Genomic DNA, 27,680 nt, shown 5'->3' with positions numbered 1-27,680 from the left:
GGGAGTACCAGACCACCTTACCTGTCTCCTGAGAAACCTGTACGAGGGTCAAGAAGCAACAGTAAGAACCAGACATGGAACAACCGATTGGTTCAAAATTGGGAAAGGAGTATGACAGGGCTGCATAGTGTCGCCCTGCTTATTTAATTCATATGCAGAGTACATCATGAGAAACGCCGGGTTGGATGAATCACAGGTCGGAATTAAGATTGCCGGGAGAATTATCAACAACCTCAGATACGCAGACGATACCACCCTAATGGCAGAAAGCGAAGAGGATCTAAAGAGCTTCTGGTTGAGGGTGAAAGAGGAGAGTGCAAAAGCTGGTTTGAAACTCAGCATTAAAAAAACTAAGGTCATGGCATCTGGCCCCATCACTTCCTGGCATATAGAAGGGGAAGAAATGGAAGCAGTGACAGATTTTATTTTCTTGGGCTCCAAGATCACCGCAGACGGTGACTGTAGCCGTGAAATTAAAAGACGCTTGCTCCTTGGGAGGAAAGCTATGGCAAACCTAGACAGCATAGTAAGAAGCACAGACATCACCTTGCTGACAAAGGTCCGTCTAATCAAAGCTATGGTTTTCCCAGTAGCAACGTATGGCTGTGAGAGCTGGACTATAAGGGAAGCTAAGTGCCAAAGAATTGATGCTTTCGAACTGTGGTGCTGGAGAAGACTCTTACGAGTCCCCTGGACTGCAAGGAAGTCGAATCAGTCAATCCTAAAGGAAATCAACCCTGAGTGCTCATTGGAAGGACAGATGCTGAAGTTCAACTATTTTGGCCACCTAATGCAAAGAGAAAAGCCCCTGGAAAAGACCCTGATGCTGGGAAAGACTGAAGGCAAAAGGAGAAGGGGACGGCAGAGGATGAGATGGCTGGATAGCATCACCGATGCAATGAATATGGACTTGAGCACACTCCGGGAGAGAGTAGAGGACACGAAGGCCTGGCGTGCTATGGTCCATGGGGTCGCGAAGAGTCGGACACGACTTAACGACTGAACAACAACAACAACAAGTGTATGAGATCCGCAGAACAGTTATTTTTGTTAATTGAAAGATTTGCATTTTTAATTTGTATCATCCCATCTTCAGTTGTATCATTAACAATTGGTAGGAATGTCTAAATTTGAGTAGAATGTTTACTTCAACACAAATTTTATCATTTATCCACTTTGATGTTCCTGTATGAATGCAAAAGTGGAATACAAATAGGAAATAAAATATTAACATTACAAATTCACAGAAGGCATTGAACCTTTTTGAAACTATATTTATACTACAGTACAATGTTTTCCACTCATTTAAGCTGGACTCTTGCTTAAACTGTGTTCGAACTGTGGTGCTGGAGAAGACTCTTACGAGTCCCCTGGACTGCAAGGAGGTCCAATCAGTCAGTCCTAAAGGAAATCAACCCTGAGTGCTCATTGGAAGGACAGATACTGAAGCTGAAGCTCAAATATTTTGGCCACCTAATGCGAAGAGAAAACTCTCTGGAAAAGACCCTGATGCTGGGAAAGACTGAAGGCAAAAGGAGAAGGGGACAGCAGAGGATGAGATGGCTAGATAGCATCACCGATGCAATGAATATGAACTTGAGCACACTCCGGGAGAGAGTGCAGGACAGGAAGGCCTGGCGTGCTATGGTCCATGGGGTCACGAAGAGTCGGACACGACTGAACAACTGAACAACAACAACAACTTGCTTAAAAGCTTAGCAAGACTCACTTCAAGCAGACCTTTTATTAAATTTGATGCGCAAACTGGTGTTCTTTATAATGGCATTTTATTTGTGGAAAGCTAGACCAAATCTGCCCCTTTGTGATTATGGCAAGTAATGCTACTCCATTAAAGACTTCATTGCTTTCTATAAGAAAATCAACCCCTAAATTTACCAGTCTCTTATCTTTTACTAAAGGCTCGTATATTATGCTGTCCTTGTGAATTTACCTGGCAACATTTTAACATTATCACGTGTGCATATTTTACACTACATTTATTTGGGCTGAATATTTTACACTATATTTATTTCACACTGCATCTCTTGAGTTCATATTTTGCATCCTCCCCCCCGCCCCCCGTTGAATCTATGCTTCACTGGTAAATCTGCTGCTAAATCCAGCTGTAGTATGTAGTTGTCTCCTGTATGCTACTCTTATGTGGAAAGTATTTTCAAGAGGTAATTGGCCAATGATTGTCACTTGTGTGTGCATATAAATATAAACCTACCCTTGGATTTTTATGGAAATAGGCTTTATTGTGATTTGTAAGTTGAAATATTGATCCAAGGGCATTCCCAAACCCATTGCCAAGGTAACGTTAATTGAGAAGGAGGAATGCTTATAAAGGATGATCAGGTGGGGAAAGAGGATGATTAACTTCCCCCATGTCTGCTGATTCTGTTCTGCATATTTCCTCCTCCTCAGGCTGTTCTTCCCCAACCAGTATTCCAGTTTTGAAGCCCAGATGGGAAAAGATTTGGCTAAAAACCTGTGGGGGGATATTTGTAGGGGGAAATTGTGGGATAGGGCAAGGGTTACACATCCTTCTTCTGCCTGCTAATTACCCCTGCCCCCGGCTCCATTGTATGCCTGATGTTTGTCTTGTAACATATAGTCTAATATAGTGACAACTTTATTAGTATTTCCAAAGGTAATTGGAGGAAAAAGACTTTTTTTCAGATCCTTTTTGTATCTCTAATATGTCAAATTGCATGAAAGATTACAATGAACTTCTTCTCCCTTGGGTCATTGGATGATCAATAAATCACCTAATCCTAGTATTGCTTTCTTTGTAGAATGGAAGATTGATTACTGCGGTATCTAACAACACTGTCCAGACCCATACGTTCCCAGAGGGCATTCCAGATGGTATCCTGACACGCTTCACCATGAATGCAAACCATGTGGTTTTCAATGCTGATGGGAGCAAGGTAGCTGCTGGATCCAGGTAATTTGAGCTGGAAGTATCAGGGAAAGATGCACAAACTGCTTCCACTATGGATTTTGGATCCATAGCAACTACTTCGATAGAAAATATTCTTTTAAATGTAGCAGAAACATTCTGTTAAGTAAACTGCCGATTGATTCACTGACTAAGCATTGGGTGTATTATAGGAACACACTAGCTCTTCCTACGTGTAATTGACCTTTCCTTTGAGAAATGCAAAAGTGGGGTATGCAAAGCTGCCTTGCCCAGAGGAAGCTGTTTTTACACTCTTGCACTGATTTGCAGTTCTCCAAATGTGTACAGGTGAATCTGGCTGTACAGAGTTTCACATGGGCAATAGAAGAGTATACAAAATATAAGCTAATATTTTACTGAGTTTTAGAAGGCCATCTTGAGACTGAGTCTTACTTCACCTGGCTTTTTATAGGTAGTTGTAGCTGATATTTGTAGAGGTGGTTCTAAGTGTTAATTATAACTTTTGGATCAATTCACTGTAAATCTTTGAGTACCCATGCAGAAAAGCAATTTTTAAATGGTTAAAAGTTCATTTTGATCAATAATTAAAATTCATGCTAAAATGACTTGTATCAAATATCAATAATGTAAATAAATCTGTGAATTGCAGAGGTTCAGCAGAAATGAACTCTGTGCCCTTTTCAACTCCACGTGTTTTTGGTAGGATAATTGTGTATGATTGTGTAGGTATGCCCAAGCTGAATGCTACAGAATTGTAGTTAAAATAATTTCTAAATGGAGGAAATACGACATTCATTTACTTCCATAAAAATGAGTGTTTCAACTTTTCACTGTATAGTACCATTTCTGACAGTATTGTTATCATTATCTCTAGTGACTTTGTGGTGAAAATTGTGGAGGTAACTGACAGCAGCCAGCAAAAGACATTTCGAGGACATAATGCACCTGTTTTAAGTGTGTCATTTGATCCAAAGGACATATTTCTGGTAACATAATTTCTTCTAGGCTTTGTTTTCATTGCTCTCTTAATAGTTTGCGTCATGATTCTAAACACCTATATTGCCATGCTTGCTTGTAGGACCAGCATGATGTTTCATTTTGGGCATGCCATCACAGCAGTCAGGTGTTCCAACCTATTGATTTATGCCTGATTACTTGATCTCATGTTTCTTTCATGAGGGCAACATTTCTATTTATATGATGGTATTTTTAAAAGCCATTCCCCAATAAATGTTTTGAGGGTGGTTCTGTAAATATTAATAAACTGAAATATTAATAAAACATGACATCAAAAAGTAAATTACAGACTTGGCCTACAAACCTGTACACACTTACCTGATTAGGGGTTAAACACTGAATTCAATGGGACTTATTCGGTGTAAACACACATAGGATTGCTCTGTCGAAGTGGTTTAATACCAATTCCCTTTCTCTGTGGTACTATAATTCTGAGATGAGCCCTAGGGATCTCTTAACGCAATTCCAAGTAGCTCCCCAAAATATAATTCCCAACCCATTTCTGGGTTGTTATCGTGATGTCCGAACCTGGGTTGTGTATTGTATTTTGTTTGTTTGTTTGTTTGCAATATTTGTATACCGCTCCATATCTAAAACAGATTTCGGAGTGGTGAACACAAAAGATAAAACAGTAAAAGAATAAAAAGATTAAAATGCCACCTTAAAATCATGCTTTTAAAAAAACAGAATGCCAGTAGAAACCGTGACTGGTCAATTAAGGAACGCCTCTTGGAACGGTGCTGTTTTCAGGAGGCGCTGGAAGAACACAGTGCTGGTGCTTGCCTGACCTCCAGGGGCAGGGAGTTCCAAAGAAGGGGGGCACCATATTGAGGGCTCTTCTCCTGGTGGATTCCAGTTGGTCCATAGAGCCATAGGTGCCAGGAGCAAGTGCTTCAATGTGACCTCAGTAACTGGGCAGGTTGGTAGGGGAGAAGGCGCTCTCTCAGGTATCCTGGTCCCAAGTTTTTTAGGGCTTTGTACACTAGTACAAAACCTTAGGGGCTAAACAATCCAGAGTTAAGCCAAGAATTGATAAATTCAGCAGCAGTTTTGAAGGAAGGGAGGAGAATTTGTGTGTTTGAGCAGAGTAGTTTCTAGATTAAGGCAGTATCCAATGGTACTTCTACACAGAGTAGACCCATTGAAGTAAATAGGCCTAGTTTACGTAGGACTACCGTTGGACACTACTCTAAAGGTGCCTGTTGTACTTTTAGTATTCTCCCAGTTAGTGTAATTTCCCAGCATTCAAGAAACACGGTGTAAAGCTGCTAGGAAAATGTGATTCTGCCTTGGGTATTAATAATATAAGGATAATTGGTGTGCCTGGGTCAATCATGTGGAAGCTGTGCACTCCTTTCTAGTGCTAGAGTGCATTCCTTTCGCAGTCTGGAGAGAAAATGGCTGTTCCCTCAACAGCAAAACTACCCTCTACTGCCTTCCAATATGCAAGGACAGGGGTACGGAATTGCAGGGACTGGATGTGGCTAGTACTTAAGGAGAAAATTATGGCTCCTTAAAGGCCCGTGGCACTTAAAGACCAAGAGATGTAACATGACATAAGCTTTTGTGGGAAAGACATGTTTTATTGAAACAAATGGTAGTTAAAGATGACCATGTTTTTGAATTTCACTGAACTGCTCTTCAGGCAAAATGAATATTCAGAGCATAAAAAGGTCACAAACGCTCCTGCATGTCTTTGGGGAGGGCAGTAGCTCAGTGGTAGAGCCCCTGCTTTGCATGCAGAAGTTCCCAGGCTCAATCCTTGGCATCTCCAGGTAGAGATGGAAAAACTCCTGCCTGAAACTCTGGAGAACCGCTGCCAGTCAGTGTCGACAGTGCTGGACTAGATGGACTAGTCATCACATGATCATGTGGATCCACAGTTGGCTACAGAATCGGACTCAAAGAGTGCTTATCAATGGGACCTTCTCAAGCTGGGGAGAGGTAACGAGTGGGGTACCGCAGGGCTCAGTCCTGGGCCCAGTGCTCTTCAATATTTTTATTAATGACTTGGAGGAGGAGGTGCAGGGAATGCTGATCAAATTTGCAGATGACACAAAATTGGGAGGGATAGCTAATACTTTGGAAGACAGAAACAAAATTCAAAGTGATCTGGATAGACTGGAGTGCTGGGCAGAAAACAACAGAATGGCATTTAATAGGGACAAATGCCAAGTTCTGCACCTAGGAAAAAGAAACCAAATGCACAGTTACAAGATGGGGGATACGTGGCTCAACCACACTACGAGCGAGAAGGATCTTGGAATTGTCGTCGATCACAAGCTGAATATGAGCCAACAATGTGATGTGGCTGCAAAAAAGGCAAATGCTATTTTGGGCTGCATTCATAGAAGCATCGCTTCCAAATCCCGGGAAGTACTAGTTCCCCTCTACTCAGCACTGGTTAGGCCTCATCTGGAGTACTGTGTCCAGTTCTGGGCACCACACTTTAAGAAGGATGCAGACAAGCTGGAGAGGGTTCAAAGGAGGGCAACAAAGATGATCAGGGGACTGGAAACAAAGCCCTATGAAGAGAGACTGAAAGAACTGGGCATGTTTAGCCTTGAGAAGAGAAGACTGAGGGGAGATATGATAGCGCTCTTCAAGTACTTGAAAGGTTGTCACAGAGAAGAAGGCCAGGATCTCTTCTTGATTATCCCAGAGTGCAAGACACGGAATAATGGGCTCAAGTTACAGGAAGCCAGATTCCGACTGAACATCAGGAAAAACTTCCTGAGTGTCAGAGCAATACGGCAATGGAACCAATTACCTGGGGAGGTGGTGGGCTCTCCCACACTGGAGGCCTTCAAGACGAGGCTGGACAGCCATTTGTCAGGGATGCTCTGACTTGGATTCCTGCATTGAGCAGGGGGTTGGACTCGATGGCCTTGTAGGCCCCTTCCAACCCTACTATTCTATGATTCTATGATTCTATGATTCTATGACTGAGGATCCAGCTTGGAATAAGGCAGCTTCCGATGTCTGTTTCAGGTTTCACCCCGGCTGCTTTTTATAGGCAAAGAAAAGCTTGGCTTCTCTGATGACTAGATTTCCTCTTGGCCAGAGGAGTACATTTTTGGACCAATATGTCCACCACTTTATATGCATAAAGGACATGATACCCATGCTGTTTTAAATGGAAATCTTATTTCAGTAGGAGTTTGCTGGCCAGGGGCTAATAACTCTTTGAAAATGTTCCCTTGTGCAGGCATCAGCAAGCTGTGATGGGTCTGTCAGAGTGTGGAAAATTTCAGAGCAGGTAAAATGCCACAATTCGGAGTTAATTAAGCCTAGAATTTTACTGCAAGAGATGCTGAGATTAAAAAGCTATGTAAGCATTGGCTTAATACCAACTAGCATTGTCCACATTCAGATATTATCATTTTTGTGCTCTTGGGGTATTTTTTTTGGTAACCTATTGTTTTGTTGATTTTTCATAACATGGAAATATGGATAATATGGAAAGCACTGAACAGAATTCTTCCTCTCTCCCTACAAATAACAGAAATAATTATAAATATAATTATCCTCCCTGGATTCTCACTTTTATTTTGGTTCACTTAGTATTAAAAAACAGAAAGCAATATATTCTGAAGCAACTAGTACAAATGTACATGTTTGTATTTATTTGGCTTTCCTCAGTTCAGAGATTTGTTTCCACATATGTGTTTACTGGCTACCGGTCTTCCCTATGATGATTAGATTTCTGTTTCATTTTTCTCTTTGCATTAATTTTCCCATAATAATAAACCCACACTCTAAACAGTCTCCTCCTTTTGAACAGACTCCTTACAGTCTCCTAATGTAAATGTTTCAATTTATTTCCATTTTTGCACTATTGGTAATCTGGCAGCTGTTAGCAAGTTATGCATTAATTTCTTCTAGAAACATCTTATGCCTTACATTGTGAAAGGCTCAACATTTAACTCGTCTTTCATACTTTTCATAATACTAGCTCACTCACACCAATTCCCCAAGCTTCTCTGTCTTAATAAATGCCCACCAAAGATGTCGATGTGTTCCTTGTTCGAGGCATCCCCTGCAACAATTCCCATTTCCTGAGCTATATATACTTAATCTTAATTGTGAAATACCAGCCCCTGCTATTTGTTAATGCCGGAGGGGGTTTGTCCCCAGAAACAGTCAGTAACATGCATCTTGAAGTCTGTATGTTCATAGGAGCACACACCTACAAGATAATTAAAATTAAGAACAACTATCATTTGAAATTTAAAAAATTGCTGTATCCAATGTTATTTTCTGCACCAATCCTGTTTACAAATTTTTAAGATGCACTTGGGTGTGTCTTCATACAACTTGTTACTACCAAATGTCTTCCTCTTGGAAGGCAGTATTAGTGCCCAGTTACTAAATGGAAAATATTTTTGATATCGCTGTGAACATTCAAGTGTGTGAAATCAAAAGTGCAGATATCGATGGAGTAACTAGCAAGGTGAATTTAAGTTGGATGTCCTCAGTCAAGGACCTCCATGCATTCAAGGACCTTTTGATGCATGTATCATAGTAAAGTGAGGACAATAACATACATTTTATTAGTAGCAATAGAATGGAATTGACTGTTCCTCCCCAGCTTGGAAATGGATGCTTTTGTTTTGGTCAGTGATGGAGGAGCAGGCATAGATTCCTGGGGTCAGCATAAGACCCCTCTTGTTCTTTAATCGAAATGTCTTGTACATGTAGTTTAATGACAGTTGGAAGCTAGTGACTTGTTCACAGCGTGATCAGTTCAGCCAAAGGTTTGAGTTCCCACAGAAGTGCTTTTATAAGGAAATCCATTATTGCAGCTGTGAGTCTCAGTACAGAATTAAATAAATAGAACAGTTTCAAGATTAGGGGCACAACCTTATCATGTTCAGAGAGGAAAAAAAGCCCTACAATTCCCATCATGCCCCAGCCTGCATGGCTAGTTGGGACATCTTGGGAGTTGTTTAGACAGAAAAAAAGTCCTACACACATAGGATTGCACCGTAAGGCTGCAGTCCTATGCACACTTGGGAATAAGCATGGGACTTATTTTGAATAAACATGCGTAGGAGCGCGCTTCAACTCCTACTTTTGTGAATGCTTTGTCTTAAAGATCAGTAGCGGTGGGCAAACTGCCTTTCATGAAAGGTTCCCTGTCATCAGTGGCCTTCTCATTGAGAAACTGCTGATAAGCTTCCAAGGAATCCCAGGGTTTCCTAGTACACCATTTGAAAATCACTGTATGAGAGAAGTAATAGATAATCATGTTCATAATTTCTATGGCTGATGTACCACTGTTAGGGCAATTACCTGCAGAAGTGGGCTGTCAAGTAGGTTAGATTGAGAGTCTGAGTTGCTGAAGCCTGTGAACTCCATGGGTGAAGGAGATCTGAAGCTGGATCTCCTGCATCCCAACACTTCAGGTAGTACTGCAACTACCTCATGCTTCCATGCTAAAGTATTAATATACCTGATCAGGGAGGGGTTCACTGCACCCACTTCTTGTCTCTATTTCAGGTAGGGTTACAGCAAGCTAAATGACCTTTGTTAACAAATTTTGGTTCCAGACTTGTGAGACAAGCTGGCCGCTGCTGCAGAAGTGTAATGATGTGGTGAATGCAAAATCAATATGCAGACTCTCCTGGCAACCAAAAAGGGGAAAGGTAACAAGTTGTCTTTCTGTCTGTGTTTTAATCCTCTCTCCCATGTGTGTGCGTGCACGTGTGAACAAATAGATTTGGAAAAGTAGTAGATGAGAAAAGGGTTAAGAGCTCCTCCTGTTTTCCACACCGCTGTTCCTCTGCAAATCGACCTCTCCTGGTGCCACTGGCAGCTGGGTGTATGGAAATACAAGTTGGTTGGTAACCTGTACTGCTGCCCTCAGTGAAACAATAGTAGACCCCTGCCCAGTGTTAATGGCAGGGGGATGATTGTTTGTTTGTTTGTTTATTACATTTCTATATGCCCAACAGCCGACGCTCTCTGAGGGTGTTGTTGTCATTTGTCTCAATGCTGTGTTCTCTAAGTAATGCAGGTTTTGGGAAGGGGCAATTATGAAGTGGCCTAAGAACCTCTCCCTGTAGCTTGCCACCCTTTGACACAGAATCCTTTCCTGTCATTTCCTAAACTCCAGATGCCTCTGATAATGACCCTTATGCTGATGAGCCCTCTATGGAAGTGGGCAGCAGGACTCTGTCTCATGGTGGCCTGAGGAAGTGCACTCTGTAGGCCACCCAGAGGATGAGGGCTGGACACCTGATTGTTCTCCTGAGCCTGTACATTCATACTCCTTAAATGAGGAACCAGAATCCATAGCTTCACTGCATGTTCGATTGCCCAAGACCCCTCCCTCCCCTGTAAGCTCCTGGCAGAGAAAGTGCAGAGATGTGCAGCTAGAATGCTGGTACTTTTAACTTCTTGGAAATCTTGGAGCTGGGATGAGGATTGGGCAGTCAACAGGGATTTATAACTTTTTGCTGCCCCAGCCAAACACTGTAGTTGCCAGCCCCCTTCCTTGAGGGAAGGGCCGGAGGGGAGAATGCCAAGTTGGGTACTGCAGTTTGACGACATCTTGAGGGAAGGAGCAGTAGGGAGAGTGGCCAGTTGGACACCACTGCTTGAAGATGTTGACCACCTCCCTTTCCTGCTCCAGCATACACTTTTCCTGCTTTGGAGAAGGAAAGGCCAGTGGGTGTTGCTGTTTGATTGCTGGTTTGGCCTTGCATGGCCAAGGCTCTCGAAACACCTACAATTATCAAACAACCCCCAGCATTCCTACCAGTGTTGGAGCTCAGGTAGTGATGGGGATTGCTGCATAATTGCCAAGATTATCTCTGCCCACCTCTGTGCCTTCAAAGTTGGGAGGAAGGCTGGCCATTTGCCACATTTGCCAGAGGGCAGTAGCACACTCAGTTATGCTGGGTGTGGTGAGTGGAATTATTGAAGCCTGACAGTATGCCTGCTGCACTGTGTAGGTGCTTTACTGAGCTCAGGTATCTGTTGCTCTCGAGGACTCGCAACGGGAGCTGTTCTAGGCTCTCCTGCCCTGCTTATTCTGACCCAGATTGACAAAGCCTTAGCTGCCTTGATACTTGTTTCCTGCTGCCATGGCCAGTCTCTCTGAGGCCTTGTTCAGCACCTCAGCAATTTCAACAGAATCCACACAATGCATTCCATGTTTCATATACAGTTCTCTGTTTCTTGTGACTTCTTACCTGAATAAAATGAAGCATCAATGTTAATCTATCCACAAGACCAGAACTCATTTTGAAAGCATTTAGAAAACCAGACACTTATTAACAAAATCTTTTCCCCCTCTGAATAGTTGCTAGCCATTCCAGTAGAGAAAGCCATTAAGTTATACAGAAGAGAAACCTGGGATCATCAGTTGGATCTGTCAGATCATTCTGTTACACAGGTTGGTATCCTTTAGACAGGTGCTATTTATTTATTTGTTTATTTATTACATTTCTCAACTGCCCAATAGCTGAAGCTCTTTAACCTGTACATGTTGCAGGGAAAGTGCTGTCCTTTTGCAACAAGGAAGAGCTGCCTGTTTATTATTAAGCTGACTGTTAATGGTTAGCAGATATTTTCCCTAAATGGGCAGTCTACCTGCATGTAGGGGATGGTGTGTATGTGTACATGAGAGAGCGTCTGAATGCAGAGAACTATGATTTGTAGTAGCAGTTCAAGGGTAGGTATTCTTGGGGTGCTGTTGCTCTCTGGGAATCTGATGCAGAATCAGGGGTTGTGTTGCTGTCTAGTCCAGCGTTCTGTTCACACAGTGGCCAACCAGCAGGACATGAGTGCAATATCACCTTCATGCTCATATTCGCCAGCAACTGGTGTACATAGGCATTCTGCCTCTGATACTAGCAGTAGCATTTTGCCATCAGGTCTAGTAGCCATTAATAGCCTTCTCCTCCATGAATTTGTCCAACCCCCTTTTAAAGCCATCCAAATTGGTGGCCATCACTACGTCTTGTGGTGGCGAATTCCAGTTTAACTATGTGCTGTGTGAAGAAGGTACTTCCTTTGATCTGTCCTGGATATCCTACTAATCAGCTTCATGGGATGACCTCTGCTGGGTTCTAGTGTTATGAGAAAGGGAGAAAAATGTCTTCCTATCCACTTTCTCCACACCATGCATAATTTTGTACACCCCATCATGTCTTCCCTCACTTGCCTTTTCTCTAAGCTAAACAGTCCCAGGTGTTGTAACCTTTCTTCATAGCGGAGTTGCTCCAGCCTCTTTAACATTTTAGTTGCCCTTTTCTACAACTGTTTCCAACTCTGCAATACTCTTTTTAGGTGCAGTGACCAGAACTGTACACAGTGTTCCAAGTGTGGTTGCATCTTAGATTTGTATATGGGCAGGATGATATTTGCAAATGGATAATTACAAAGATATCGTATGTTTCAAGCGCACTGTCTCTCTTCCAAAATAAACTAAATCCAGTAGTACTGCCTGTAGATGCCACACTGCTCAGTTTAGCAGGGCACTCATGATCTGTTGCCCATGAGATATTAATATTCTTTCAAACGGCTGAATTTAAAGAACTGGCCAATGCCTGTGGCAACTAGAAATATTTTCTCAACTGACATGTATTTTAAAATCTCTTATTTATATAAATATAAGGCTCACCTTGTATAAATAAAAGGAAACAGAAGACCCCAGCGTCTTCCCACACCAAACTTTCAGGTCCCCCTGAAAATCCTAGTGCAAGTGCATTTCTTTTCCATGAAGGATTCATAATCAGCATGGTGGTTTGATGCCAAACATAAAAGTGAGATTATTCAACATCTTCCACAGCTGACAGTGCGTCCTTTTCTTTTCTCCACTAGCCTCTCAATGTTGTGGCCTGGTCTCCATGTGGACAGTATGTGGCAGCTGGAAGCGTCGGTGGTTGTATAGCCATTTGGAATGTGGACACCCAGGAGTGCCTGGAGAGGTGCCAGTTTGTTTTCACGATGTCTCTTATAAAGAAGGGCTTCCACCAAGTAGAATAACTATCGAGCAGCATGACTGGGAAAAGGGGGAACATTTGGCTCTCTTTACATCTTTTGCGTACAGTGGGCTGGCAGTCTGCCAGCTCTGAATACATCGCGCTGATGGGAATGATTGCTAGTGCGATGGGAAAGTTGCACGTGCTAACGCAACCCAAGAAGCTTTCGCTTCTGGAATGGGGCAAGTCAGCGGAGCTTCCCTTCTGCGACCTCCGCTGACTTGTCCCATTCCAGAAGTGGTAGTTTTGTGTAGTTTCCGGTTGCACTAGCAAGTGCAACTTTTCCATTGTGTCGGCAATCATTCCCGCCAGCGTGGTGGCAGTATTAGATGCTACCCAATTGGTTTAGTCTGGAGGTGAAGCTGCTTATGACAAGATAGCCTCCCTATTTTTTTTTTGCTGATAGGAAGCTCTTGCGACACCTCTGTCATGAAATGAGAACTGCCAGTGCAGAATCTTCACAGGCCCTGCCTCTTCGTGTTGTAGTAGTAATGCAGTGGTAAGATGAGATGCACTCCTTAAGCGAGACCTGAACAACATCTTCAGCTGAGCTCAGCGAGCCTTTGTTGCGTTCTTGCCTTACATTTACTGTGCTAGCGAGGTGTTGTGGATAGAGTGGTGGAACCCAAAGAGACCTGGGTTGAAATCCCCACGGGGGTACAAAGCTTGCTGGGTGCCTTGGGGCCTGTCATTGGGCCTGTTTGCACAATCATGGTGGGGGGAATAAGCCATGGTGGCTTGTTTCCCCTGCTGTGTGTGCCAGTCATAATTGCTTAATTATCATCACAGGTTGCCGTGTCATGCATATCCAGGTGGTATGGCTTGTTGGGAATGGGCAGCAACCCTCAAGTAACCCAACAACAGCCACCATGGCTTATTTCCTCTACCAAGGTAGTGCCAACCCGGTCACTGGGGCTGTTCATACAACATGCTAACCCACACTCAGTGTTTGAGCGTGGGTTGCAGTTGAACTGTGGGTTGTTTGTTGAACTATGGGTTAGCGTGTCGTCTGAACGTCCGCAGGGTGGCTTGTTAACCATGCAATGTGGCTTATTTTCTCAAACAATCCACCTTGAGAATTCATGGCTTGTTCGTGGGTTGATCAGGGTGGTTAACAAGCCACACTGCATGGTTAATAAGCCACCCTGTGGACGTTCAGACAACACGCTAACCCACAGTTCAATAAACAACCCACACTCAACCACGGAGTGTGGGTTAGAGTGTAGTCTAAATGACCCCATCTCTTGCCCTAACCTACCACGTAGAGTTGTTTTGAGGATAAAATAGCATAACAAAGCTAAAGCAAGTGTAATTGAAATAATCTCATATCCTTTTCCTGTTTACTTTCATTCCCCCCTACCTCTGTTATTTCCCTGGGTCTATTTTATATTGTAAACTGCTTGGGTTAGATACCTCCTCTTTTCCACTGCGACAGCCTTGTGTTCAGCTGTGCAAACTGCATATAGCCCACCATCATTTTATTGTGTGGACTGGTGATGGGTCAGCATATTGTTGTGATGTGGACTGCACAGACTAGATGTACTTCAGCAGTCCTTAGTAAGAGCTAAGTAGAAATGCTTTTTGCTGCATATTTTTCAATAGAAGGAAACAGAACATTGAAATATTTGACCAATTCAGGATAGTCAGTGTGTTTTCTCACTTAGGTGGAAAATCCTTGCTATATTGAAACAAGTGATTGTATTAGGACTGATATATAGCACAGGAATTCTTCAGTCACTCTGTTGAAGGGGTTCTTAAGTTCTGCCATAGAGATCTTCTCTAAGCCAAGAAGAATGTTGTTGAAGTTTCTCCAAATGCAGCATTGCTTCCATTTCTCAATCATCTCAGAGTGCAGGACACGGAATCATGGGCTCAAGTGACAGGAAGCCAGATTCTGGCTGAACATCAGGAAAAACTTCCTGACTGTTAGAGCAATACGACAATGGAACCAATTACCTAGGGAGGTGGTGGGCTCTCCCACACTGGAGGCGTTCAAGACGAGGCTGGACAGCCATCTGTCAGGGATGCTTTGACTTGGATTCCTGCATTGAGCAGGGGGTTGGACTAGATTGTCTTATAGGCCCCTTCCAACCCTACTATCCTACGATTCTATGATTTCCCTTACACATTGCACTCTGCTCCTTAGCTGGGCCTAGTTCTGTGGGCCAAAGAAATTTTCCATTCCTGTAGCAAGGTCATCTTGGAGTGTGTTTTAAATCTGAGGGGTTTTGCTGCCTTTTTTTAGGGTGAAGCATGAAAAAGGTTACACCATCTGTGGTCTGGCATGGCACCCCAAAGGAGGTCAGATTGCTTATACGGACATGGAAGGCAATCTGGGACTACTTGAGAATGTCTGTGATGTAGCTGGAAAGAAGTCAGACCACAAGGTAATACTAACTGGAATCTTCCTTGGCTTATCCTGCATCCTTTTCCATCATCGGTGATCATGTTTATTCAGTCATATAAATCTGGAGTTTTGCAGAGGATAAAGCTTCCAGTTGTTTTAATGTTCATTTGAGATTACTAACTGTTTAATCTCAGTTTCAGGCACCTGCTCCTGCTACCAAAAGCTATGATAATCTTTTTGATGAGGATGACAATGAAGACTTCCTGAATGGAGACATGGTTGGAGAGGACTGGGGTTCAAAGGCCATAACAAATGATGAAGATGAAGAAGATGACCTTACGATGGCATCGGGACGTCCCAGAAACCGAGGAGCGATCATAGAAGATGATGAGAACTCTCCAGGTTAGATTTCTCAAAGCGGGATGTGCAGAGGAGGAAGTGAGGGAGAGGGTGAACACTGGGGTAACTGCAAGGACATAACCTTGTGGTGATGCTGAAGTTTAGCTACCAGCATCCTTAGGGAGACTGTAAAAAGAGTTGCCTTCATAAGCCTCTGCTGATAAGCTGATCTATCTTTCATAGCAACCGGATTGCTGAAAGTTAACTCTGCCCTTGATGACAAGGAAGAAGAGGATGACCAGGAAAGCCTTTTTCCAGTTCAGCCACCATCATCAACCCAGAGACGTTTCTATGATGGACCAGTACCAACTCCTCGGCAAAAGCCATTCCAGGCTGGTTCCACCCCTGTACATCTCACTCACCGCTTCATGGTAAATTTCAGATTTTCATTGTTTCATTGCCTGATTTTTTTTAAAAAAGTAAGATTATTACTAACTGAAATTTTCAAATAGTCTTCAAAGACAAAGGCCTTTGAACACATTATAATAGTCCAGGCTGGAGGTTATCAAGGTCCTGCTTCTCTCTCCAGGAAGAGAAATGAGAAGAACAGAGATCTGTTACAGAGGCAAGCAACTTAGCCCATCGCTCAGGCATTGATCCTACCTTTTAGTGCTCGCCTATTCTAATTTCTTACAGCCCTTTTGAACAAATAGTTCAAATCAGCACTGCAGCCTAAACTCTCTCCTTAGTGCAATATTGGCTGGCTTCTAGCAGATAATTTTACAGAGATCTTCAGGGTCCTGTGTTGGGCGTGTAGTGTTGTTGTCCCCTGTCCCTCCCTTCTGCATTTTCAATTTTTTTCTTTAAGCATAAATCAAAAGAGCTAAATGCCTCCATCTAGTTAAGAGGAAATTGGAACCTCTTTAAAGAGGGAATTATAAGGATGCTATGCTGGCACCAACTCCATCCACAGTGTGGAAGTGCGTGAATGCAGTGCATGCTATAGTACCAGTCTTGTGCTTTTCATCTAGTGCAGATATAGACTCTACGTGGGCCTCTGCTTGAGTAAAAGCAGGTTTCATGTATTTGCTCTGAGTAGATGACAGGCATTATTTATTTCTTTAAAACATTTATACCCTGCCTTTCCTCAGCAAGTCTTGACATTCCACTTGCAGGCATGGAACTCTATTGGCATTATTCGCTGCTATAATGATGAGCAAGACAATGCTATTGATGTTGAATTCCATGACACTTCCATACATCACGCAATGCACTTGCCAAATTCTTTGAATCACACAATGGCAGATCTTTCCAGTGAAGCTGTTTTACTAGCCTGCAAGAGCACGGAGGAGCTAGCAAGGTAAAACACTCTGACACTTCTGTGTGGGGTACTGTACAAACTAGCTTTGGTATTTCGTAGGCATATTTTCAAGAGGTGATGGTGGTGGTCAGGATAGGATTAATACATCTCACAGCTGCTGTTATGCTTATTTATTTATTCCATTTCTTATTTCTTCCATTTCTATACCGCCCAATAGCTGAAGCTCTCTGGGCAGTTTACAAAAATTAAAACCACAGAGTGTAGCATAAAACAATATGAAATATGAAAGCTTAAGACCACACTATAACAGTACAGCCAGAATAAAACCTAGCAGCAATGCAGAGATTTAATAATTTATTTATAATTTATCTCAAGCTGCTGTTGCTGTTGGTTCTTGCAAAACCAGAAGGGACAGCAGAAGAATGAAGAAAAGATGACGCTAATAAATGCAAGGAGGTTTATTAATACATTGGTTATCAGATTTCCTGGTGTGTCTTGAACACGTGTGCATTCTTCACTACTTAACATCTAATCAAAACCAAAACACTATAAACCAGCATTCTGGTTTTATTTGGTCTCTAGCAAGCTGCTACTGTCAGGCAGAGCCCCCAAACATTGCAACAGAAAGGCTGTGGTCTGGACATCCCTTAATTCTTGTTGTTTTTTTTCCCCCTTTCATTTTTAGCAAGCTTCACTGCATCCATTTTAACTCCTGGGATTCCAACAAAGAATGGACGGTTGACATGCGGCAGGATGAAGAAGTTGAAGCTGCTTGTTTGGGTCAGGGCTGGGCCGCCTGTGCCACTAGCACCCTTCTGCTTCGCGTGTTCACCATTGGGGGAATTCAGAAAGAGATTTTCAGCCTCCCTGGTCCCGTGGTGTCAGTGGCAGGACATGGGGAGCAGCTGCTGGTGATATTTCACAAAGGTGCTTTCCCTACCCCGCTTCGTTGTTTAAATGTGTACTTTGGTTAGTTGCTGAAATGTCGAGTACCTTAATTTATCCACATAACTAAAATAAATTGTCCTGAAGTGCCTAACGACTTGTTTTCATTTGTGATTACTGTGTTACTGACTTTCCACTGCTTCAACCACGTCTTTCCAGCTGCAGCATTCTCATAAGAACATAAGAAGAACTATGCTGGATCAGATCGAAGGCCTATGTAGTCCAACATTCTGTTCGCACAGGGACCAACCTGCTGCCTTTGGGAAAGTCCACAAGTAGTACATGAGCAACTGGTCTACACAGGCACCCTGCCTCAGATACTGGAGGCAGCACATAGCCATCAGGACTAGTAGCCATTGATAGCCCTATCCTCCACAAATTTGTGCAATCTCCTCTTAAAGCCGTTCATGTTGATGGCCATCACTACATCGTGTGGAAACGAATTCCATAGGTTGACTATGCACTGTGTGGAATTGTCCTTCCTTTTGTCTACCCTGAATCTCCCACCAATCAGTGTCGTGGGACTAACCCAGTTGGGTTCTAGTATTAGTTCTAGGAGACTTTCTCCCCATCATCCAGAAAATTGCAGGCTATGAGGCTACCTTAAACAGAGTCAAACCATCGGTCCATCTAGCCCAGTGCTGTCTACACTGGCTGATAGCAGCTCTTCAAGGTCTCACTGCAAGGCGGGGGGCGGGGGGGGTGTTCTTTCTCAGTGCTGCCACTTCCTTTTAAGTGAAGATGCTGGGGTCTGAACATGGGGTACTCTTTGTTTTTTTATTACATTTTCTTTATTTCTTACTTAAAAAAAAAACTTTATGCCAAGAATGTGCTCTAACACTGCACTACAGCTCCCTCTGTCCTCCCTTCTTCCACTTGCTTGTATTGATGTGTCTTCAACCTTCTAAAAAAACAACAGCAATAGTTCCTAAAGTTAAGGATTCTGACAGGCAGCTAAAATCTTTTCTAAATCTCATAATTAATGGCTACGTTAATCGTAGAAGAGTCTTTATTATTACAGCTAGCGCAAAATCCTAGTTGGAGAAATTATACTTCAGACTTCACATCATGTGTATAACTTCATTTTTCTAAAATAATTCCTAACTCTGAAGTTCTAATACTCGTATATTTTGAGAATCCTTAAAATTAGCCAGGGAATGAAAATCCAGCAAGGTCCTTCAGGTGCACAAAGGAAGTTGTGCACATACAGTGAGACTTTCAGTTCTCCCTACCCACCAGCAGTGGCTTCATTGTTCAACTCCTGACTAGAATTAATAGTTCCTGTATTTCCCCCTTTCTTAGGTACTGGCTTTGAGGGGGATCAGTGTCTTGGGGTACAGCTGATGGAGCTTGGAAGAAAGAAAAGACAGATTTTACATGGTGACTCACTTCCCCTTTCCAGAAAATCCTATCTAACGTGGATAGGATTTTCAGCAGAAGGTAAGATGGTTCATTACTCTTTCCATTCAGAGGTACATTTATTTGATTTCTGGTGAAAAATACACTGGTGGATCCTAAGTTGCTTCTCCATTCGTTTAAGGTGGGAGAGGCAATTTCTGCCAACTCCCTCACCCTCCATCTGCAGCCCCAGCACTATATTCCACACTATTCCATGGGTCCCCCAACCTCCAGGCGTGGATTTTCGGGGAGGGGGGGAAGGAGCTGTAGGGGGAGGTGGAAAAGCACTGTGAACTCCTTGGTTTGCAGAAGGAAAGTTAGGATCCGAGCTGCTATCTGTAAGGGCTGGTTAACAAACGAACGCAGCTGATGATCCTCATAAAGCGGTGGTGGGGTTACCTCCAGTCTGCTAAGTGGGGAAGTTCAGCCAATCTGTGTAGATGGGTGTGTGATTTGTAAGGGCTGCAAAAGAATGCTGTGGCTAGCAAAACTTAAGGAGTGGATTGTGCTGGAGCGTTGAGGCTTGCCAGTTGGATGTGTACGTTTTGGGGGTGCATTCCAAAGCTCCAGTGCGCAAAGAGGGCTCCAGTGCGCAAACACAGCCTTGTGTGTACAGGGAGCTCGCCCACTCTTATTTTCTAGTATTGAGACTGGCTTTTTTTGTGAGCGTTATGTATTGCCACAACACTGTTGTTAGGGTTATCACAGGAACTCTTTTGTGTAGCGGAAGTAGAAACAGAGAAAATGACTTCTCACAGGAAATGCAGAGATTCCTTGGCAGAGCTGATACTTTAGTGCAGATTCACGGGCTCGTGCATCGTATTTTATTTGCTTCTTTATGCTGGACTCCAGTTCAGAGCCTCCAGATGGGCAACACTAAAAAGAACATATAGAATACTATTAAAAAAGAATAAATTTCTGTTGGTCTAAAATACATTAAAGCACCCCAATTCAGCCTCATTTCCAGGAGCCAGCACAAACATATAGGTCTCATGGTGCTTCCAAAAGAGGCTTAAAGTCTTGATTTGGGCAAAGGGATGGAGCTCTATAACTTCAGGACAGCCTCCAAGAACATCTCCCTACATGCCTTGCTGGCTGAAGTGACACTGTCACAAGTGACACCAGTAGGTAGGTGCCCATGATTGCTCTTGACGATTACAAGGGGACCTAGGAAAGGAGGTTATCTCTAAGGTATGTTGGGCCTTGGCTGTTCCAATGAATTTCAGCAGTTCAGTTACTACAGGCTACCAGAAGGTGGTGTCATTTCCAAAGTTAGCAACGTGAATTGATTCTCTTCAAAATGTTTTGTACTTTTTAATTCTGTGAACACTGTGGGGTGTTTGCACTTAACATCATGTCAGCTCATGAGTCAATACATTTGCTTCAGAAGGAACTGTCAAAAACAATGTGGTGTGTGTGTCTTCTAATAAAAAGGTACCCCTTGTTATGTGGATTCAGAAGGCATTGTACGCATGCTGAACAGAGGGCTTGGTAATACTTGGACTCCAGTCTGTGACACAAGAGAGCATTGTAAAGGGAAGTCAGATCACTACTGGATTGTTGGCATTCATGAAAACCCTCAGCAGCTCAGGTAGGAAAACAACTTGTATGGTGATTCCAATCATCCATGGCTACTATAGGAATTGAACATAGCATCCTATTTGGCCAGTATGACAATAAGTGGAATAAGATGATGTTACTCCTGGTACTTGAGCAATCTGTCCTTGTTCTCTTCTTCTTGGATAAAACTGCTGAATAATGACAAAACTATCAAGAACATAGTAGCATGCCATCCTGTGTTGAGCGTGAATTATAGTGACTAAAGGGCAGTTTTATATGTTAAAGCTTTTCCTGGACTGCATCTTTTGTGGCATTACACTTGAATGCTAGTTTTGTTTGTGCAAAGACTTTTTTTAAATCTATCATGTCGCGGGGGAGAGTTCAGCTTTCCCCCTGATACTCTTATATTCTACATGTTGAGACTTTTTTTTAAACCTCGAATATGCAAACCATCCTTCCCTGACTTGCAGTCTGAAGTATTAAAATACAGTCTACCCTTTTAGACTGCTGAATATATAAACTGCTCCTTGCTGCTGTGGAGAAGAGAGGGGGAGACCCTTCCATTCGATGTATCTCTAATTTTGTCTTTCTCCCATGCAGATGCATTCCATGTAAAGGAGCCCATTTTCCCCCTACGCTTCCCCGCCCTGCAGTAGCTGTACTGTCATTTAAGCTTCCTTTTTGTCAGACTGCAACAGATAAGGGCCAGATGGAGGTAAGTAAAAGTCAACATCCACCCTGCTGACCATTTTTATCGGTGCTCTGTTGATGTGTGTTCAGATTAAAGCTATTCTTGCAATCTATATGTAATCAGACCTTCTCATTTGGTCCCTAGACCCACCCTGGGCAAAAGTGTGTAAGGGGTTGCACTTTGCTTTCACTCCTTGCATCCATTTTGTATGTTTTTTGCTTGTTTGTATTGCATAGGACTAGAACATGTAAGTCTCTTGAGTGATTTTTATCTGGCATTTTTATTGAAAGCAAAATATAATACCTTGAATGTAAATGATCTCTGCCATAAGAAAAGACACTGTAACGCCTGTTCTCTTCTCTATAGAGTTGGAAGTCGGGATAATTCATATGATTTTTTATGAATTGCATGTATCAAGCATACGCACAGAAACAATGCCCTTAGTTTTATATGTCTCTCTCCACCCCACGTAGAAGGTAGGCGTGTTTGTGCCTTTGTTTATAGCACATAGCGGAGCAATAGCAATCATATTTAGACAGCTTTTAGAGCCTTGTTAAATTCCTGCAACTCTTACTTTCAGAGGAACCCAAAAAACAAAAACCAGTTTCCTGAGAATCTCAGCTTTGGTTAGTTGTGTTTTTTTTAAGCTAACTGCTATGCCTTATGGCTTTAAAGATATGCTTGGAAGCGCATGGGCAGCACCTGCTGAAATCTTGGAGGCAAAGGGGTGGAAGTGGATAAGATTCCTAATGGCTAAGGGGGTAGAGCTGTAGTGCTGGATGCCTAACCACATTTATTGTTGGAAAGATTCATAGTTCCGCATTATTCTGATTTTAAATTTGCTTCACTTGTGAACTCAGAATACACCTAAGGTTGAAAATATAATTAATGTGGTCTTATTCATTGTTTACAACTTTTTGATATTTTTGCCATCATATTTTCAAGATACTGAATTTCTTTTTGTCCATTACCACATTTTATACCATTCTGTGTTCCTGCAGAATCGTGGCAAACAGTCCTGATTAAACAGCAACATCTTAAGCTATGGGGTTTTTTTCTTTCTTTTGTCTGCGTGTCTTAGGAGCAATTCTGGCGTTCTGTCTTGTTTCACAACTACCTGGACTACTTATCCCGAAATGGTTATGAACACGATGAAAGTGTGAAAGGCCAGGCAACCCAAGAACAACAGAATCTCTTGATGAAAATGTTTGCAGTAAGTGGGCAACATTTTAAATTCAAAAATAACCGAAGCTGTTTGGCAGTTGATGCTTACATTAGTTTCATTTTAAGTTCTTTTTTGGACCATTTTTTCCTTACAGAGTTTGACTCTTCCACACAGCTATTCACTTTATATGGTTGGTAGTTAGCCTCTATTAACCTGTGAAATAGACAAAGAGATGTTTAGGTTTAAATCTTCACTATGATGAGGTCTAGTTTGCCAACACACACCATACTATTGAGTCTAAGCATAGGGAGATTTCCTGGAAGATAACTATATGTCTGCCTAATCAACTCAAAAATCTTGTGGCTGTGCATGGGGACCCACTAGCCAGTGCCATGCTTTACCTCTGTTCCCATGCTGCCGAACATCCCCGGTAGCTTGGCTGTGGGCAGAGCTGCTGCTGGAGAGAGAAGCCAGAGGGTTGATATGAGGGCGGAGACAAGACATGGCGAAGAGGGAGTCCCAGGTAGTGGGATGTCTAGGAAGGAGTGAGGAGGGGCTCAGCCACAGGGGAGGGATGCACCTGGGTGCTTGAGGCAGGAGTAGCTGGGGCTCATTGGGAGAGGAGTCTTGCTGAGCAAGGAAAAAGCTAGCCCTGGCAAGGGAGCTGCCACTATGCCGAGGTGGCCGAGTTTGGAGAGAACTGTTGAAAAAGAGCCAAGGTGATGCAGACCCCTGGGGCCCACTGAAAGGCTTCAGTAAACAAGTCCCACAGCCTGCAATTTCCTTGTCCCTTAAGGCCAAACTAGTCATGATGTTAATTGCATGAATGCTATTAATGTGCTGGTGTTTTATTATGTTAATATTTATTTCATTTATTACAATATTTCTAACCCGTACTATATCAAAAGATCTCAGGGCAGGGTACAGTCAGTAAAAAACCATTTGACATGAAATCATAAACCCTCAGCAAAAACTCCACCATTCAGTAAAGGCAAGTTAGAACCAAGATCCAAACGCTTGGGTGAAAAGTCACATCTTAATTTGGCACTGAAACGAAGCCAGTATCGGTGCCAGCTGGACCTCCAGGGTTGGTGGATCCTTGGGTTCTAGTAACCCCCCCCCCCCAAGTGGAAGCCTGCCCCCTCCCCTTTTGGCTATTTTAAATGTAAATATAGTTTTTCCCCTTATATTTATGTTTCACAGTCAGTGTTCCCAGGTTGCTCACTTTAACTGCAGGGTCATAACAGTGCAGTTAGTTTCACAGTTATGAATTGACTCTTTGTTGCAAGGTGGCTGGGACTTGCCCTGGTAATGCAGGCAGGAGTCAGTGAGCTGCCTCCTGGCCAAGTTACTACCTTTTAATGAAAGAATGTAGACTGCAGGGTGGACACATGTCCTCTCCAATGAGGAGGAGGAAGAGGAGATTATATCTTCGTGTTCTTTTTGGATTTTTCAAGAGAATCTTCCCATGCTAAACACTTACTTCCTTTAAAAAAAACAATAGCTTTCCTGCACCCTGGAACGTGAATTTCGCTGTATGGAGCTTGCCGAGCTCATGACTCAAAATGCTACGAGCTTAGCTATCAAGTACGCTTCTCGCTCTCGGAGGCTGATGCTTGCCCAGCGGCTCAGTGAACTGGCAGCAGAAAGAGCAGCAGAGCGGGCAGCTGCTGAAGAGCACGGCGAGGAAGAGGAGCAGCAGCTGCAGCAGGAGGATTTCAGAAACCATCTGAATGCCGGGTAAAAGGGAATTACAAAGTGACACACAATGAGCAAACTTTCATAGAGAAGTAGCTGCATGGACCTCTTTCACCAAATTTATATAGGCTTGTATCTTCCCAGAGATAGCTGTTGTGGGTGTCTGTATGGCCTACTTTCTCATTTCTCCTCTATCAACAGCTGCAGTTTGGATGTGTCCCCTTTCCTGTCTACACCTGGGGTAATGGGTATCCTTGAGCCCTTATTCCGAGGCATTGTATTTTATGTTCACCACTTTAATACCTTTGTGGAAAGCAGTGTATACATTTGAAAAATTAATAAATCATAACATAAATATCCAGAAGGGAATCATATCCTGTTCTTCCATACCAGCATATGTTTGGGGTAACTTGCCTGAAAATGTATTAGAGGGAATAAGGTCAGAGCTAAGGCCTGTGCTGTGTGTGTGATGCTTCGAGCTGTTCAGAGCGTTCATAAATGTGAACTCTAGAAGAGCTTATAATTTCATCTGGCCTCATTTTCAATGTCTAATTGATTTAGGGAGGCTAGAGAGGAGTATAATACTGGTTGTTTTGTATTCTGTGCTCTTAGTTTAGCTGAGGATTAATGCTGGAACACTTGTTCTGTCCAGCAGTTGTTCTCTCGAAGTAGCTGGGGATTACAGACTGCATCAAACTCCATTACTAATCCAAGGACAGTAAGGTTTCTCCCATCACCATCTCTTGCTATCAGCGTCCTAGCACAGCACACAGTCTTCTTGCAGAAGGGTAGAAGAAAGCATCCACTTTCCAGTATGCTGAACTGAACTTCCAGGAATCTTTTTCATCTCTTGAGCATCCCCACTGAAGTATTAAGGAATATTCATGTTCTACCTGTGCAGCCCAGTTGAGCCTCCAAGTCAGAAATGCTTTTGGGGATCCATGGAAGTTTTTATTAACTCTTAACAATGAAGAATGATCATGATGAACTCTGTAATTATCCAAAGGCATGACAGTCCTCAGGGTGCTATATACAATATTTTGCAGGTTGCCAGATTTAGTTTTCTGCAGACAAAAGAGTGGCTAAAGTATGTTAAGATGTTGGAGAGTAAGCAGGTTTTTTCCTTTGTGTAAACTTGATGATGCATCCAAGATGTAGAGAGGCAGGCAGTAAACCTCAGGCATTTCATTTACGAAACCTGTTCAAACGTTATGTGTACAGTCTGTGTTTCCTCAAACCTCCCCATGTGTTGAGAGTTTCCTTGGAGGCCTGTTTTATATGCCCCTACAGTCTGAAGTACTGTGGTTAGTGATACAGGACAGGGCTTTCTCTATGGTGCCCCAAAGCTGTGGAACCATCTTTAGGGGAGCACACCTTACTAATATTCTTACTGGCTGTTGAAGATACCAGGCCAAAGTGTGCCAGTTATGGATGGATTTGGGATTGCTGCATAGCTTCCTCTCTTGTTTTTGCTGCTATGATCAATGTTGCTGCTAATAAGTATCAATAGAATGTTTTTGTACTAATATTTGGTGTGCTTTTATATGATATATGACTTTGTGTTGTTTCCATATGTCTTGTTTGCTACCTTTGAGGCATTAGGTCCAAAGGTGGATTATAAATATTTTATAAAAGTCAGTCTCATGGAATTCAGTGCAGTAATAAGTATGATTACCATTTTGACCTTAATCCGTTGTTTTGTGTATCCCTCAGGTCTCCAACATGGTGCCCATGGGCACCAACGTGCCCACATACACCTCTCTTGGCACCTGCCAAGCTCCCTGTCCTTCCTGATTTTAATGTTATTTCTTAAGATTTTTTTAATTAAAAAATTATCTGGGAGGCTGTCATACTACAAACTGAAGTGCTGCCCCCCACCCCCTGCACCATATTTATTTGGGTTCTAAAGAGTGTTTTTGTCTTTTGGAGCTCAGATTCTACCTCTGCCTGGTACTTAGGTTCTTATGCAACTTACTTTTCTTTTAGTCTCACCAGTTTGCCTTCTAGGAAATGAATGCTTTGTGACCAGCCATGCCCACAATGGCAGCCATTTTATGAATCACCAACCCCCCCATGGCAACCATTTTGTGAGAGCCTCTGTGACACTCCCTCAAAATTCCAAATGTGCTGAGTGGTCCCAGAAGGTTGGGAATCCTATTAATGCCCTTGACTTTCCTATGTAGGATGTGTGGCAGCTGCTTGCTCCTTCCTTCCTACCTACCTACCTACCTACCTACCTTCCAGCAAAGGGGTAGAAACCACTTGCTGAGTGCATCTCTCTGCTTTAGTTACAGTAATACCCCCACCGAATGGAGTCAGCCTCGGGTCAGAAACCTCCAACGCCAACAAAGTATGGAGACCTACGAGGAAGCTGAGGATGAGGAAGAAGATGCGTCTGAAGTGTCAGAACCGAGTAAGAGTGATGCACACCAATATTCAGGGCAGAAGGCTACATAGTTATATATTTCTCAGACCCTGAAGGATGGATGTTCCCTTGACTGGGAAGAACCCTCCCCTAAGGAGGAGATAAGTGATTATTGACAAGCTCAGCCAAGGAAGAGCTGGAGGGTGGGTGGGTTCGAATTGGCTTCCTAACTAGGGAGGGAAAGTTGGCTGCTCCCTTCACACCTTAAGCAGCAAGTAGGGTATTTGCTTTTTTGCGTGTTTAGTGCATTTTTAGCTCCTTTTCCATCCCTTCTACTTAGCTGGTGTTCTGTCTGTATCAAAATAGGGCCTATAACATAAATATGCCACTTATTCATGGTTAAACTGGAAGACACCTAAAATTCCACGGTCCTTCTAATGTTTGCACTTAAATATTCACCATTGTTTTTATTCTTCTGAAGGATCTCCCATGCGCAGTGGAGGTGCATCTACTCCCAAATCTGGTGAGTCAAACTGGGCAAGCAAAAATGCTTAATTGTTGGGCCTGTTTGTTCAAACATTTGGTTCCAGTGACCCAAGTGTATTTCCTCCCTTTTGTTAAACAACCTGCATGCATCCCATGAAGAGCCTTCAGGCTGATTAAATAAATTGGCAACACTCCTCTTATGGAGTGTCCCTCTTGCCCCTGCCTTTCAAATTCCATTCTATGGAAATAAACGCTCCACTCAGAATAAATTGTACAATACAAACTTGCCTATACCTACTCTGAATAATTATCATTTCACTGAAGCCTTGCTACCCATTCAGTGGAAGTCTTTAAACATTCAGCAGATGCTGCCCATGTAGTGACATTGTATTGGCGCTGCGATTCAGCTGCCCCATGAGAGGCCTGACA

The 27,680-nt window shown here is 42.9% G+C and overlaps 1 protein-coding gene and 1 long non-coding RNA gene across 7 annotated transcripts in view; one reads left to right on the top strand and one right to left on the bottom strand.

Moving 5' to 3' along the window:
* The window catches only part of WDHD1 (WD repeat and HMG-box DNA binding protein 1), a 46,116-nt gene that overhangs the window by 11,595 nt on the left and 6,841 nt on the right, over positions 1–27,680 (top strand). For 4 of the 6 annotated variants that reach the window (XR_014787871.1, XM_084835065.1, XM_084835056.1 and 1 more), the window contains 18 exons: positions 2,799–2,950; positions 3,801–3,912; positions 7,152–7,202; positions 9,496–9,591; positions 11,253–11,345; positions 12,776–12,882; positions 15,182–15,323; positions 15,478–15,685; positions 15,866–16,053; positions 16,798–16,982; positions 17,629–17,870; positions 19,191–19,328; positions 20,721–20,877; positions 21,447–21,561; positions 22,619–22,750; positions 24,207–24,442; positions 26,689–26,813; positions 27,247–27,288. Coding sequence is in view for 5 of the 6 variants with exons in the window: in XM_084835065.1 (XP_084691191.1) it covers positions 2,799–2,950; positions 3,801–3,912; positions 7,152–7,202; positions 9,496–9,591; positions 11,253–11,345; positions 12,776–12,882; positions 15,182–15,323; positions 15,478–15,685; positions 15,866–16,053; positions 16,798–16,982; positions 17,629–17,870; positions 19,191–19,328; positions 20,721–20,877; positions 21,447–21,561; positions 22,619–22,750; positions 24,207–24,442; positions 26,689–26,813; positions 27,247–27,288 (2,521 nt within the window). In the remaining variant the exon portion in view is untranslated. The remainder of the gene's footprint in view (positions 1–2,798; positions 2,951–3,800; positions 3,913–7,151; positions 7,203–9,495; positions 9,592–11,252; positions 11,346–12,775; positions 12,883–15,181; positions 15,324–15,477; positions 15,686–15,865; positions 16,054–16,797; positions 16,983–17,628; positions 17,871–19,190; positions 19,329–20,720; positions 20,878–21,446; positions 21,562–22,618; positions 22,751–24,206; positions 24,443–26,688; positions 26,814–27,246; positions 27,289–27,680) is intronic. The other 2 variants (XM_084835091.1, XM_084835083.1) reach the window with 1 other exon arrangement.
* Positions 18,412–27,680, bottom strand: part of LOC146356878 (uncharacterized) — a 43,343-nt gene continuing 34,074 nt past the window's right edge. Inside the window, exons 2-3 of the long non-coding RNA XR_014787884.1 lie at positions 22,811–22,915; positions 18,412–20,162 (exon numbers count right to left, since the gene is read on the bottom strand). This is a non-coding gene — a long non-coding RNA (uncharacterized LOC146356878). The remainder of the gene's footprint in view (positions 20,163–22,810; positions 22,916–27,680) is intronic.

The sequence above is a fragment of the Heloderma suspectum genome, chromosome 1, assembly GCF_057233095.1.
Source record: "Heloderma suspectum isolate Gila_16-S chromosome 1, 16-S_ref, whole genome shotgun sequence".
Lineage (NCBI taxonomy): Eukaryota > Metazoa > Chordata > Lepidosauria > Squamata > Helodermatidae > Heloderma > Heloderma suspectum.
Note: the sequence above shows the minus strand (reverse complement) of the source record. Positions and strands in the feature narration are given on the sequence as shown.